This window comes from Olea europaea, unplaced genomic scaffold (genome assembly GCF_002742605.1).
Source record: "Olea europaea var. sylvestris unplaced genomic scaffold, O_europaea_v1 scaffold936, whole genome shotgun sequence".
Classification (NCBI taxonomy): domain Eukaryota; kingdom Viridiplantae; phylum Streptophyta; class Magnoliopsida; order Lamiales; family Oleaceae; genus Olea; species Olea europaea.
This window is the reverse complement of record NW_019267851.1, coordinates 224,404-239,183: the sequence shown is the minus strand read 5'-3', so window position 1 is coordinate 239,183 and position 14,780 is coordinate 224,404. Positions and strand designations below refer to the sequence as shown.

General features: G+C 33.8%; 1 protein-coding gene and 1 pseudogene across 1 annotated transcript; both read right to left on the bottom strand.

The window, feature by feature from the left end:
- The window catches only part of LOC111392521, a 10,702-nt pseudogene extending 6,163 nt beyond the window's left edge, over positions 1–4,539 (bottom strand).
- Positions 4,540–8,623: 4,084 nt separating this feature from the next.
- Positions 8,624–11,060, bottom strand: LOC111392511 (phospholipase A1-Igamma3, chloroplastic-like). Its single transcript, XM_023017875.1, has 2 exons — positions 10,161–11,060; positions 8,624–9,508 (listed from the first exon to the last, which is right to left on the bottom strand). The coding sequence occupies exons 1-2, from the start codon at positions 10,970–10,972 to the stop codon at positions 8,809–8,811; spliced, it is 1,512 nt and encodes a 503-aa protein (XP_022873643.1). The 5' UTR covers positions 10,973–11,060; the 3' UTR covers positions 8,624–8,808.
- Positions 11,061–14,780: the final 3,720 nt, after the last annotated feature.

The window sequence follows — 14,780 nt, the reverse complement described above, 5'->3', positions numbered from 1 at the left end:
GACCTTTTGAACAACTTTTTTTTCTTCAATTGTGTCGCCAAGACTTTTGATTTGATTTACTATTTCGGAGACTCGAGTTAGATAGAATTGCATAACTTCATTATCTTTTTTTGATAAATTGTCGAACTCCTTCCAAAGAGATTGAAGCTTTAGAGATGTCACCTTGTCATTGCCATGAAATCCCTCATTTAAGATATTCCAAGCTTGCTTGGCTCTTTTGACACCGTGAATTCGAGGATATATGGTCTTACTTAATCTTTGTTGTATAAATCTAAGAGCACTTGCATCTCTCCGTAAATTTTTCTTGTAATCTTTTTGTTGAGCCTCCGTCCATTCTTCTTCTTCTTCTTCTTCATTATCATCAGGTTCCGGAAATCCATCTTCAACAACTTCCCACAAATCTTGCGAAATGAAGTGTGTCTCCATTTGACTACTCCAATAATCAAAATGCTCTCCTTCAAATATGGAAACTTGGTTAGAAGTATTGGAAAACATGGATGTAGAAACATGATTTGCTACCATGCTTTGGAGAGAGGAAATAAAATTTGAGATACATATAGAGAACTAAGCTCTGATACCAAAAATTTGTTGGGAATTGATTAAAAACCGAATGAAAAAGAAGGAATATCGAATGCTCGAAATTATACGTAATATAGTGCTGCTGCACTTTTTTATGATTGTAGAAGAGAAGATATTATATTGTAAATTTTTGTGACTTCGATACTTTTAATGACTTGAGTTACATGGGTATTTATAGATAAGATTTAACATGTATCTAGCCTAACTCATGAACCAACATTGAATAGATACGTTTCTCCTCCTCTAGTACATTAATGGACAAATGCATGTATAATTATAATTCATGAATCTAGATAATAATTGCAAATTACGTTTCCAACATTAAATTGATAATTGACTTTGTAAGCCAAAATGAAGGGCGGTGCTTTGAAGGAAAAAATGAAGCATGAACTAAACATAAAATGGAGAAGTTTTTATACTTTCAATTTTTAGGTCTATCGCAAGAGGGCATATGTGAAATGAAAATTTTCTCCTAACGAAAAACTAGCATAATTTCTGCTTCCTCTAATGGAAGGGAAAAAAAATCTCTTTATCAAACTTGAAATTTTATCTAGCCTCATGAAGTGCTAGTACAAAATTGAAATGTTAAGTGACCATGACTTTATACAATGCAGCATTATAGGTTTTGCGAAGATAAGCATCAAACCAGACACATGCTTGTCCAGGTCCCTTGTCCATAAAGCATACTAAGCAGTTCAAGTACATGGAGAGTGAGGAATGTATAAATAGAACAGGAAAACATAAGAACTGATTAAGAAATTGAAAAGTGATAGTAAAATAGAACGACCATGCATGTGGAGAATCACTCCCAAATTAAGCTCCCGTTTGACAACCATTATTTTCAAACTCTTTTTTCCACATACTCATTTTCAACCACGTGTTCACACAATAAAATATTCTGCACGTTAAAAAAATATTGCCTTACTTTTTAACTACACATTCTTCTAAAAATCAATGTTCAAAATTTTATTTTTCTCAAATAATGGTTGTCAAACAGGCGCTAAAGAAACAGCATACTGACACATCAAACAAGAATTGTGCATTTCTATCAACCACACATTCTCCTAAAAATTACTGTTCAAAATTTTATTTTTCTCAAATAATGGTTGTCAAACAGGGGCTAAAGAAACAGCATACTGACACATCAAACAAGAATTGTGCATTTCTCTCAACAGCAAAAAAATATAAAAGCTTGTTTGGCACAGATTTTTCAAGTGAAGTTTTATATTATAGGGAGAATATGTGGTTGAAAAGTTGGGGAAAAGTTGTGACTCCTATAAAATGTGTGGTTCAAAATGATTTTCAAGAAAATTGATTTTAGAAAAATCACTGTCAAACAAGCCTTAATTTAATATCTATGAGTGACGTGGATGGGAAAAGAAATGTGATTTCAAGTTTCTGATTACCAACACCAGAAAATGACTGGCTGAAATGCAAGGAAAATACCTAGATTATGCATTCTTGGCCAATGGAAATGCGTGGCCAGTCATACAAAAAGTTGGACCTTTGTAAAGCATAGGGTAGAGATTTGAAACACTATGGAATTGCCCTGGTCTAGTTCTTTCGTTATGCCGAGAAGAAAGAGACAGACGCTTGGAAGAAGTGAGATTACTATTGTGTTGCCTTCCGGCTTCATTCTTCTCAAAAGAATCTGTGGGTACATAAGCTAAAGGCAAAGTCTTTCATGAATATGTTCTCTGAATATCGTATCTCCTCCTATTATTAAGACACAGCTAGTTTTTATAAACACCTCATTAATATCTTGAGTTTCTGAAAAACATGGAAATTCAGGGTATGATTTTTCTTAAGGGAAAAAAATCAAGTTAACAATGCCCGGATCAAGGAACACATTTTGAGGTGGCCCTATGCCTATGATAATGTTCATTAGCTATTGCACTTCACTCTTGACAGTTTCATTTTTCGATAAAGAAAGGGGCATGTATCAGCGAAAAAACCAAAATATAAAATGCGTATACTGGAAATAAGCAAGAAAATAACTTGAATTGCTAACAGTTAATTATATTTATCCAAACTACTAAAGGTACAACCTTTTGCACTATATCATTTCAGGAACACATCATTTTCTCCTGTTATCAATCTCACAAGCATTTTCATCATAAATAATAATAAATCGCCCTAACCAACAATATAATTAAAACAAAAAACCCCCTCGAACATTTGACAATGAAAAAGATGTAATATCTTGCTTTAACCATCTGATTTGAAAATCAATTGGTTTAGCGGCATTAGACAACTATCAATTGAGTGAGTGATCCAATCAATGGGCTCAAGAGCAGAGATGTTGCTTTGAACTACATATGAACAATCTTAACATATTCACAATCATTTAAATTAATTTCATTAAACTCGATTACCTTGGTGAAGAGTCCAACTCCACATTCAATGAAGACTTTAGCCAAGAAGAGATCATCGGCCAGCAATCTCTCCTTGAACCCACCAAACTTCATTAGCCAAGAAAACAAACCAGACTTTTCCAGTTCAAAATATCTCAACAAAATCGATCCCGGTATTCTTCCATCTTCGATGGCTGCATTCAAATCCGTTGGCAAACTCTCAAGACTCCTACTGGCCTCAGCCAATGCCATAAAGGCCTCGGCTTTGTTGTTATTCTTGTTATTGTCATCACTCCCGTCATTGTTATCTCCGCCTCCACCTCCGCCGCCCCCAGTGCCGTTGTCGTTTCCTCCACTGCCTCCACTCGCAATGGCGTAGTCAATATCGCTATTGGTGGAGGCAGCACTGGTGGAGAAGGCAACAAAGATGGAGCGGTTTTGGGTGTGGGTTAAGGAAAATGAAAGGAGAGTGGTCTTTGTTGAGGTGGGGGACAGGGAGATGGACGTCTGTGAGAAACAAGAGTGGTGGAAACAGAGAGAGCGTGGCAGCGTTGGTAAAAGGCTTAGGGTGGTGGAGATGGCCACTGTGACGACGCCGGTGGAAGTAGTGGTGGCAGATAGTAGCGGCTAACGGCTCTCTCTAACAAATTCTCTTTCTATTTATTGGTGACGCTGCAGAGACTTTCCAGAGTTGTACAGTTGTTAAGGTTGGCGTCTGTATAGGGTCTTTCGAGTACAACCGGTGTAAATGGACCGAGGAAATCCCAATATGTTACTTTGGAACCTCCGTCAATAAAGACGCGTCTACACCAATTTGGGGGTGGGTGGTTCCCGCCGTAGGGACGGTGGAGTATCGCCACTTTAGTCTTTTTGTGCAAAGTCACCTCCAGTGTGTGCTCCACTGGACCATACTATTGTTTGTTTCTTTATATCTTATTATTTTCACTAATTTATAGTTAAGCCCTTAATGATTTCAGTTATTGTAAATGTGACCCTGGAGATACCTTTTTTGTTCATTTTGCTCTAGTTCCATATACTAATCAAGAAAAAATTAGGGCTGCTTGCTTACGTTTTATTCTTATATGTCCCCAAAAATAATAATCTTTTATCATGAAAGTGAATCAAAAAGGAGTAAATGAAAGGAAAAGATAATGATGGTCAGAAAAATAAAGAAAATGTACATTCAAATTTGTACATGACTTGTGTAATTTATTACTACTATTGACCTTAGCTCTCGATGAGTATGAATAGGAGCACTGAAATTCCATCTGAAAAGAATCACTACTCATTTCCCTCCCCCACCAACTTCCTTGTAGCTAAAGGATATCTGTTTCTCCTCTTCCACCATAGGGGGTTAATGAGGGGTATAATGCAGCATTCAGAATCGAACCATTGTTGAATGTCTCTTCTCAAAGCTAAACGAAGAATTTCTACTTTTCATCCCTTTTTTTATATCAACCAAATAAGTAAATTATCATAAAAGTTATAGTATCATGTAAAGAAAACTCTACTAATATTTTGTGCATGTATATGTACATACCTCAAAGCACAAGGGTACAAATGCAAAACTCCACCATTGAGTAGTTGGTAGGATTGTTGTGTTCATAGGATTCAACTTCCAAAGACTTCGGGGGATTCCGTCGGTTTTGGTCAGAACCAACAATTTTTTAAGAAATAGTTTATATGAAGATTGTTGACCCTATTTTGTCATTACTTTTGTAGTTTGTATAGACACGTTATTTTTTTGTTTTATTTTTTCATTTTTTGCACTTTGGACTCCTCAACCTACTTAGACACTAGTTATTTATATAACTATTTAAATGTAACATGGCCCTACACACAATTTTGTTACAACAAAAGGTGATTATTACTCTTGATGAGCTTGGATTCAATTTAAAAACAATATTCAAGATAACTCGAAATTTCAAACCAACCTCGAAATAGAAATGAACACGGTTCACTTCGATCTAAATTTTCTTAGAATCATTTCGAATTGTTGATAATTGAAAATTTTACGCACGAAACCATTTGAATCCATATGAAAGACTATTTATTTATTTATGTTTTGAAACCCATATAAAAGGCAATATTTAAATTGGAGCCAATTTTGAGTTAATAAATAAATAAATGAAAACAAATTTAAGAAAATGAGTACAATGAAAAAGGGTAAATAAGAAAGTTATATTTATTCTTGATAACAAGGAAAGTTTTGTTAATTTTTTTAAAATAGAAAAGATTAATTAATTTTAATTTTGATTTTGTTAATTTTTTATTTAGTTTTTATATTTAAGTAATTGTAAAAATTTAATAGAAATTCGTATAAATATAAATCATATAAGATTTGGTATTTGGTCCAATTCAATATGGGTCCAGTTATGATCCATGTTACCAGGCTCGTGGGCTTCTTCTGTACTATAAGCAACACCACTAGACTTTTCATTCGGGTTTCACTTGCCATCAATCACGGAATTATGGGCTTTAGGTCTAAATATTCATGGGAAAATTCACAAAATACAATTTCAAAATTAACAAATTTGTAAAAAATTATAGGAAATAGATGGTATGTGGTTGTTATCAAATATGATGAAGGACGGAATCGTAGATAGTAATAAAAGTATTTATTCGTTACACATCATTGGATATTTCCTCAAATTTCGCTCGATCACGACAGGAATTCTTGGTTGGTTTTCGTTCGCTTGCCAGCCTCATAGTTCATTAGTGGGTGAGGTGGTAAACTTAGATGGCGCTCTCCATGGACGTGATAATTATTTGAAATCCACTAAATAAACAATGGAATCTATTAATAAATTGAAATATTGAAATATCTTATTAATCAATAATCAAATAATTAAATTGAATTATGAAAAAAAGTGTACAAAACCTCTATATTTATAGGCAGGATTATTACATATTTTTACTAATACTAAGAAATTGAAATGAGGAAACTAATAAAATCTAATCTAATTAAAAATTATATTCTAATCAATAAAGAAACTATAGTTCTAATTAAATAAAAAAGTTATATCACGACTATACCTAGAAAAGATGAACACAACTAGAAAAAATAGAGCTAAACACAAGAATCTTTGTAATAAATAATGTTTATCTTATTTCTTCCTTTCCTAATTGGTTTTGAATTTTTTCTTGATATTGTTCCGCATTATGATAAATGACTGTGACCTATTGTGATTTTATAAATAGTGTGATCGTTACTCAGTATATCAATCTATGACATAATCTATTTATGTTATCTAATTGTGACAAACATACACATTCATATGACCACCTGATTTTTTAATTTCTATTTCTTTAAAAATGGTTAATACCTAATTAACGAAATTCAAACTTGAAAAACATGATTTCAGTAATTTTCTACATATTTAATGAGAAAAAATGTATATTTAAGTTTGAAATTAACAAATTAGGTGGGCATAAATAATTTTGATATTTCAGGCCAAGAGAACTAGAAGTTTTTTTTGTCTATTCATCTATCTATGCCACATTTTTAATTTTTTCAGTTGGATCAATTTACACTTTAAGAGAAAATGAGAGAGAAGATAAAAGAAATAAACAGTCCTTTTTCCCCCCCCCAAAAGCCAACCATAAAGAATAGAATTATGATCAATTATATGCTCTATGTAATATTCTTTTTTTTTTTTTTTTTTATTGACCCCTGGTTATGATTATTCAGGAAGGCTATGTGCATCAGTTCTAAGAGGGTAAGGGAGAGAATAATTACAAGAAATTTGGGAAAAAAAATGGAAACATTTTTCATTCATGGGATTCTTAATTTTTCGAACTTTATAAGCAGTTTTCAATGCTTATAAGGTTTTCTTATCAATGATTAAATCTTTCTTAGAAATAAAGTCTTTGATCAATTAGTCTCCGATATATCACTAAAAATAAAATAAAATAAATTAAAATAAAATAAAATAAAAAATCAATCTCTTTTTTATTTTCCCTTTTTATTTATTTATTTTTTTGGAGTTTTTGATGTTGAACAATTTTATGGCTCTCTCTCTCTCTCATATATCGAAAAGGAGTGTGCTGTGGAGTGATTATTTAAGTCAATTTATTTTGGGCAATTTGCGTGAATTTGAAAAGGTGAAAAAGTGTGGTGCAATAAATAAAAATAGAATCATTCATGTTGTACAGAGTAATGGTTCACACGGAACCATAGCATATCACTCACATAGGAGGTAGATGGGGTGGATATTTTTTTCAATTTAAGCGGGTCCACAAGTTTGCAAACGATAAATTTAAATAGAAATTTCACATCAGAATTACTTGATTTTGAAATTATATCACAAAATTCATTCCCAAGTATTTTAAAAACTGAATAAGAGATACTGGCGAAACTTTTAGAATGCGTTTAATTGTCCATATTTTTTTATGAAATATGTGTTTTTCACCTCAAATTCCTATTTTTGTATTGTTTGATTGAAATTTTGTTTCCATAAAAAATATTTTCCTATTTTTGGCTACTTGATCATATTTTTCTCAAAATTAAAGAAAATATTTTCTTTAGGATGATCGAAATTTTATTTTCCAATGAATTCACTCTCTCTTTCCCTCTCTCATCTATCCACTTCCTCTATATCTACCTATCAATAAAAAATGGACAAGTACAATATTTTTTAGGTTGAAAATTAAATGAGTCCATGTTTTTGTTATATGTCTTGCAATGTTATATAGAATTTTTGAATAATCAGTATATATTCAGAACTCGAGTGGATTCAGAGTTGGTTTTTCTACCATTAGAGTCTAATTTGTGGTCTTCGTTTAAGAATACATTTCAGTTGAATTTTGAAGACATGAGTAAATTTGTCTTGCCACCTTATCAATGGTGTCACTGTATTCACTTGCTAGAAATAGATTCATTTTGGCCATAAGATTTCATATAGATACAATTCTGTTGATTTTGTCGATGTTTTGAATGCAATTAAAGGTGTTGATTATAGCCAAGATCTTTTTTATGCATTCAGTTGTGATTCTGTTACTTTGGTAGTCATTAGATCACTTTTTGCCCTTAGTTGGAGTAGCAAAGGTGGAAAGTATTCTAGTTGGAATTGTTGATGAAGAAGTTTGTTTGCGTTTTTTATTGAAGAATTCAATTTTATTCCTTGTAGTGAAATTTGTCTTCGGGTGGAGAAATTTTTTCTCATTGCAATGGAATTCGTGTCAAGGTGGAGATGGTTAGAATTTGGGTGTGACCCGAACTTTTTGCTGAAAATAATTAAGAGTTCTAATTAATGTGTATTTAAGAGGAATTTTATTTGGAATGCTTTAAAATTTTTATTTGAAGTCTATTAGACAAATTTTAGTTGAAATTCTATTTGAAAGCCTATTGGGAGTTGGAATTCGTGTTGGATTTGAAGGAATTAAGATAAGAAAACTTTTGGATATTTTATTTCATCTACAACTCTATTTTTAGGATTTGAACTGTTACCGTGTTAGACGAATTATAAACACAAAATCTTGGTATTCTTTCTTCATATTATGATAAAATATCCGTCTTCTGCAAATTATTTTTTCTGGTGTTCTTATGATCTTTATTTCACATAATTGTCTTAATCTATTATCTTTTCGTAAACTGTTTCGCTTTCAATAAAATGGTTTCAAATCTAGTCCGATTCATAGTAGCTATTGACATTTTTTTAATTCCAAAAGAATACAATTTAAATACAAAGTTATCGACAAAAGATTTTTTTTTTTATACAGTCATATTTTTACTAAGAACAGAAAGCATTTAAGTTGCTAAACCTTTGTATTTTGCTCTCAACTAACAAGTTAAACAAAAAAAAGTATGAAAAAGAAAAAGACCATACCATCTAAATACATGCACATTATAGCTAGCACCAATTTCAATCAATGCCTATAAATGTAACTTGGACCTAGCATATTTGATCACTTGTTCAAAATGTTGGGCAGTGTCCGGCGGAAGTGCCTCGACGCGCGGCCGCTCTGGCAGCATCCACCGCCCATCGCTACACCTCACCATCCCTTTATGCTCATCCTGCCACCAATTTGGTGGCACACCATAATCACTTTTCAAGAAGTCACAACTCTTGTTAACAAGTGCAATATCTCTTTTTGTGGCCAAGCGAAATCGCCTGTCTTTTCCATGGTACCCATCCAGTAAATGCAAATGGGCCTCAAGATTATGAGCACATCCAACATCATTAGTGTTCTTTAGAAATGGAGAGTGAGTGTGGTCCAGTGCCAATTCCACTCCAACATGTGCATAACTCCATGGAAATGATATGGCCTCCTCTATGTACTTTTGATATTGGAATTTCTCATTTGTAATAATTCCAGGCACTGTTGGGACCTTATCATGCACATTAATGACTCTTAAAACCTTAATTCCAAGCTCATCACATCTTTCTTTGAACTTCAAGTTTCCAACCCTGGGACCGGAAAACGAAAATACAGTGATGGGTATTTTTGTCGTCGTTATTCCATCATCAACGACGTTTAATTCAACCTCGGCAATGTCATAGGCGCTTAACAGAGCTAAGGCTGCTCCAAGACTGTGGCCTGTTATTGTTATGCTCAAGTTTTCGCCCGGGTACCTGTTGAAGATAAACTTCATTATATAAATTTGTTACATCTCTAATAGCATAAACTTTTAGACGAGATGATTTAGACTTTAGAGAAGACAAGTTCTTGTGCAAATCTTGCCACCACTTTATGAAACTTCTGTGTATGTATCATGTGTTATGCGAAAAAAATTTTGATTTGAGAGGCCACGATGATTATAAACTTTTAAAATACTATTTCATCTATAATATTTTAAACTTTTTTAAATAAATTATTAAGACTTGGGGTTTATCCTAATAAGATCAATTTTATTAAATGAGAAGTCCAAAATCTTTATAAATTGGTATTTATTTCGATATTAAATCGATCTGGGATATCCCTTAACAGGTCCTCTCAAAATAGGGGCTCATTTGAGCATACCAATCTTGAAATCCATAAAATAACAATGATATTATGTTAAGACTTGAGGTCCATCTTAATAAGACCAACCTTATTAAATAGAGAAGTTCAAAATCTTTATAAATTTGTATTTATTTCGATATTAAATCGACATGAGATAACACACCCCTTACACAAAGTGGTTTATAACAAACAAAAAATACGCACATGACTAGGTGTGTAGGTTGAAGATGGGCTCGAGTAAATGATTTTGTTTAAAAAATTTTAGACGAGACAGTTGAATACCGGTGTATAATCCTCCTGATTTCTGCTAGAACTTGTTCACGAGCCGAAAATGCGCAATATTTGCATGTCTTTTCCTTGGTTGTGTACAGATCAAAGAATCCTGATTCAATCTTGATTGAAGGATCATTCCTAAAATGGGCAGGATGTAAAATGTCTTTAAGGTCATGTATCCATTCCAAGTAGGTCACGGTGCCCCTCCACGCTACCACTATGTCCCGCCGTCCTAGGCGGCGGATCTCCTCCTCATCGGTGGCTACCGCCACATACCCCATCCAGTTTGCATGCTGACTCCAAATACTGCTCAACCTGGATTTCTGAAAGAAATTCGGCAAGTTTACATTTGAAGTTGCATAGAGATATCTTGTTAAAGTGTAGCCTCTATCCGCCATGCCTAATTTTTCAAAGAAATGTGCCCCTTGGTACTTGCAAGTGCCACAGTATTTTGAGTGAGGATCAAAATCAAATGAATCATAGCAGGCTTGAGCCATTTCACCATAACGAATAATTTCTTTACGTAAATGTGAATTCATGGGGTCTAATAGGCCTTCCCAGTTGTTGCAGCCATGAAGTTCTCTCCAGACTTCGTTAAAAGGCCTCGTGTCGTCGCAACTGTGTTCTTCATCAGTTTCTCGAATTTCAGGGTACAAACTTGGAATAGTTGAGCATTTTACGACAGTTGATTGTTTTGGGAAATTTCTTTTGTTGGAGAAGATAAGGTTTCTGGTTTTCGTGGAGTTCGATGTTGTGAAGAACTTTTGGGGAGTTTGAATTTTGTATGTTGCATTGCTTAAAGATGACTGCAAGGTAGCCATTGGAGAGAGTAGAGCGTTACAGAGAGAGAGAGAGAGAGAGTCTGTATAACTTGATGTGTATATAGAGTTATAGTGGCATATGCATATGTTGCCATGAGTGTGGAATGATATAACCACCCAACTTCAGATAAAGTTTCATCTTGGTTGCCCTCGGAGCACATCCCAACTGACAAATGACGGAGTTCTTTAAGACGGGTAGTTCAGAGGTCGCGAGTTCGATTCATGGGGCTCTTGGAAGGCAGGATATTTTCTGGAAGGCAGGAGTTCTCCTGGAAGGCAAGGCGCACACATGAGTTTGACTCGCTCTGCATTTTGGCAGTTTAGTAGGGAAGGCTCTTGGACCCTGACCAGTTTAGGGCACAACCCGAGGTTTAAATGGTCTGCATGAAGAGGGGCTGGATCGTAGGCTCCAGGATTAATAGCTATAAGGCGGACACCTGGGTATAAAAAAAAAAAAAAAAAAAAAAAAATTGATCACCCAATTTTTCAAAAAATGAAAGGTAGGGACGTTTTCCACAATAACTTCGAAAGGTAAGGATGTTTTGCGCCAATTATCCAATTTTAGAAGGATAAATAATAATTTGCATTATATATAAAATAAATTTAAAAAATAAAATTAATTAAAAAATTATTCTTAGAAAAAAAGGTTCCTTAAGACCAGAGCATCTTTTCAGTATTTGGATAACTTACCGCAACTAGCAATCAGAAATCACGAGGGATTACTACAGAATTTGACAACATTTACTACTTTGACAACGTCTTTTCAATAGTAATTGTTCTCGAATGACGGGGAAAAAGGCATGACAAAAATGAGATAAAATTGAGTGGTGGAGCCAGAAAAAAGGCTCGATCTTTGGAGAATAGTGGGCCGCATGAATTATTGCCCACAAAGTGATTTAGCCACGCGTATCAGATCGTGATTTTGTGCGTCATAGATTCCGCTATGGTGACGAAATACCTAGTTTTAAGCCGTTGTTTGAGCCACACTATTAGAATGAGAATATATTTTTAAACAGTATATTGATGAAAAATGTGTGATTAAAAAGTAATAAAATATTTTGAATTTACATGTAATATTATTTGATTAAAGAATGTGTGTTAAAATAATGTCAAATTACTGTTTAAAAATATATATTTTTTCAAATAATATGGCTCAAACAAGGCCTAATAATCAACTTTGCATGATGTAAAGCTGTACACCTTTCATCCTTCTCACAGTGAGAGGGTCCACAAATATTTAATTCATGTGGACCTCTTCGACATATGAGGAGGCTGTAGACTATGATGTACAAATGACTTTTATCCTTTAACAATTACTCTCTTCGTTCCAATTATATTGACTTGTTTCATTTTTTTACACAGATTAATAAATTTTCTTTAATGTTATTGAAAAATTAATTTTTGTCAAACTGTTTCATAGTTTAATTCTATTTAATTTTCAAAATGTAGTAAAAGAAGAAACAAGAGTTGTTCCATATTTTTCAAAAAGTGTGAATGTGTGTATTTGAATTATTTCAAAAGATTGGCATATTAAGTGAGAAAAATTAAATAAAAGTATATTAGTAAAAGAACAAAACAAAACATTCTAAATTAGAAAATAGCCTATATATTTAGGACGAGAAAAAGAAAACTCGTCCTATGTAATTGAGACGGATGGAATTTTCGTTATCATGCATTTTGATCAACGGAGAAATGCATACAACAATACAAAACTTCTTGTCGCTTTAGTAGGGGTGGCTGGATAAAGAAAGATCCCAATTTGAACCCACCTTAGATCATGCATGTGACGATATTTCTTATTTTTTATTTTAATTTGAGATTTGTATTGTTGTTTGGGAAAATTGCAACCACGATATCAAAAATTTCGATTTTAAGCAGATTTTGTCTAAACTTTCATTTTGTTGCAACTATAGTACAAAACCTTTAAAAAAACTCGCACTTAAAGTCCACATGGATGATTTTTTGTTAATTTGACTATTAATTGATTCAAAAAATTGATTTTGACCAATTTTAAGGCAGAATGGTAACTTTAAGTTTAAATAAAAATAAAAAAGTCAACCCCAACCCATCCCCATCAAAATAAAAATAAAAAGATACTGTTCCCACGATAGTCTGAGTATGAATATGAATTCCCATAGTTGAATTTATGGGTTGAACAATGGGAAAACCATCAACTGGATTGGATATGAAAGCCCTTGTTTGCACGCATTAGATGTGAAATCCCAAAAAATTCATCGATGTTTTGGCCCCATTTTATTGAATTGTCACCATCATATTGAGCGCCTATGGTGTAGGAGTCTATTGGTGGTGGTTTGAGATGGTGGGCTTGTAGCGAGTGTGTGGCCGTAAGATGTGTTTCCATCACACCTAATGATGACAATGGATTGAGCCGAGCCAGCTCTGCCTTTTAACCCACGAGCTCGGCTCTGGTTCATGGAGAGCCGAGCTCGAGCTCTGCTCGTTGCTCGAGCTCGAGCTCTGCTCGTTGCTCGAGCTCGCCCCATGAGCTCATGAGCCATGAGCTCGCGGGCTGGGCCAGACCAAGCCGAGCCCACGAGCAGCTCGTGAGCTCGTGATTTTTAAAATTTTTTTTTTTGATAAATTTGCACCTTTTGGACCTTTAAAAAAAATTCATATTTTTTGACGAGCCCTCGTCAAAATGGCTTGTGGGCTGTGTGCCCACGAGCCGTTAGTGGGCTCGACGAGTCGAGCCTTGATTGAGCCCCTGCTCAGCTCGAGCTCGACATTTGATGAGCCCGAGCAGCCCACGAGTAGGGTTTTGACGAGCTGACGAACTGCTCGACCCCTTTGACATCCTTAGCCACACCATAGATTACATTGACTTGGAAATTTTTGATGGGAAGAAAATGGTTGCCTGATTGGTTTGATAGTGGTTTGTGATTTGCGATAATGAAATTCATGATAAAATTTGGTGGAAGCGACAGGCGACGAGACGCCTAGGGCAATTGTCGTCATGGGTTAATTTGGGTGGGGTGTGAAGGAGATGGTGAACAATACCTTTTAGGATTGGATTTTTTTACTTTTTGTTTTATTTTAATTCAAAGTTACCATTCTACCCTTTAAAATTGGTCAATCAATTTCTTGAGTCAACTAAAGGTCAAATTAACAGAAATTATCCATTTGGACTCTAGGTTCGAGTTTTTGTGTGCAACCAAATGAATGTTTGGGCAAAGTTTACTTAATATTGAAAAGTTTGGTATCGTGACTGCAATTTTCCATTGTTGTTTTGCTGTGTGACTCTCGTTTTTTGTGTGTAAAATGAAATTATTTGAATATATTAGTTTCGTTGCCTCTTCAATATAACAAGACCATAAAAATGATTAGGCTCTCGTTTTGATAAGTGGGTTATACCAATAAATTAATATTAAGCCTCAGTTTGATTTTATTAAAATAAAATTTTAGTTAGATTTTAATAAAAGTTAATAAAATATGTTATTGAACAATTGATAAAAGTTGTGGGTTCTGTTAAATATGTTAATAAGAATAATTAACAATTGATAAAAGTTGTGGATTCTATTAAATATATTGATAAGAATAATTATCGACTTTGCATAAATTTTATCAATCTCTTTAGCTAAATCAGACGAAGATTAAATTCTCATTTTGATTGTTTAGTACATGATACCAAAGATGCTACTTCAATGTTGAAAACCTTGTGTTAAATAGTGTAGATTGGACAAAGGATAACATGTTTCTAGTTTAATCGATATTATATACAGACATGTTTAGCAAAATGAAAGAAATTAAGAATCGTTTGAATAGAAGACTAGGAACAATTTGAAAAGAA

What these genes read in the sequence shown, in the direction of transcription:
- LOC111392511 (XM_023017875.1), bottom strand. Translation starts at nt 10,972, where the DNA reads ATGGCTACCTTGCAGTCATCTTTAAGCAATGCAACATACAAAATTCAA. An exon ending in ATCAGGAGGATTATACACCG is followed by an intron (nt 9,509 to 10,160) that starts GTATTCAACTGT and finishes TATCTTCAACAG; the next exon opens with GTACCCGGGCGAAAACTTGA.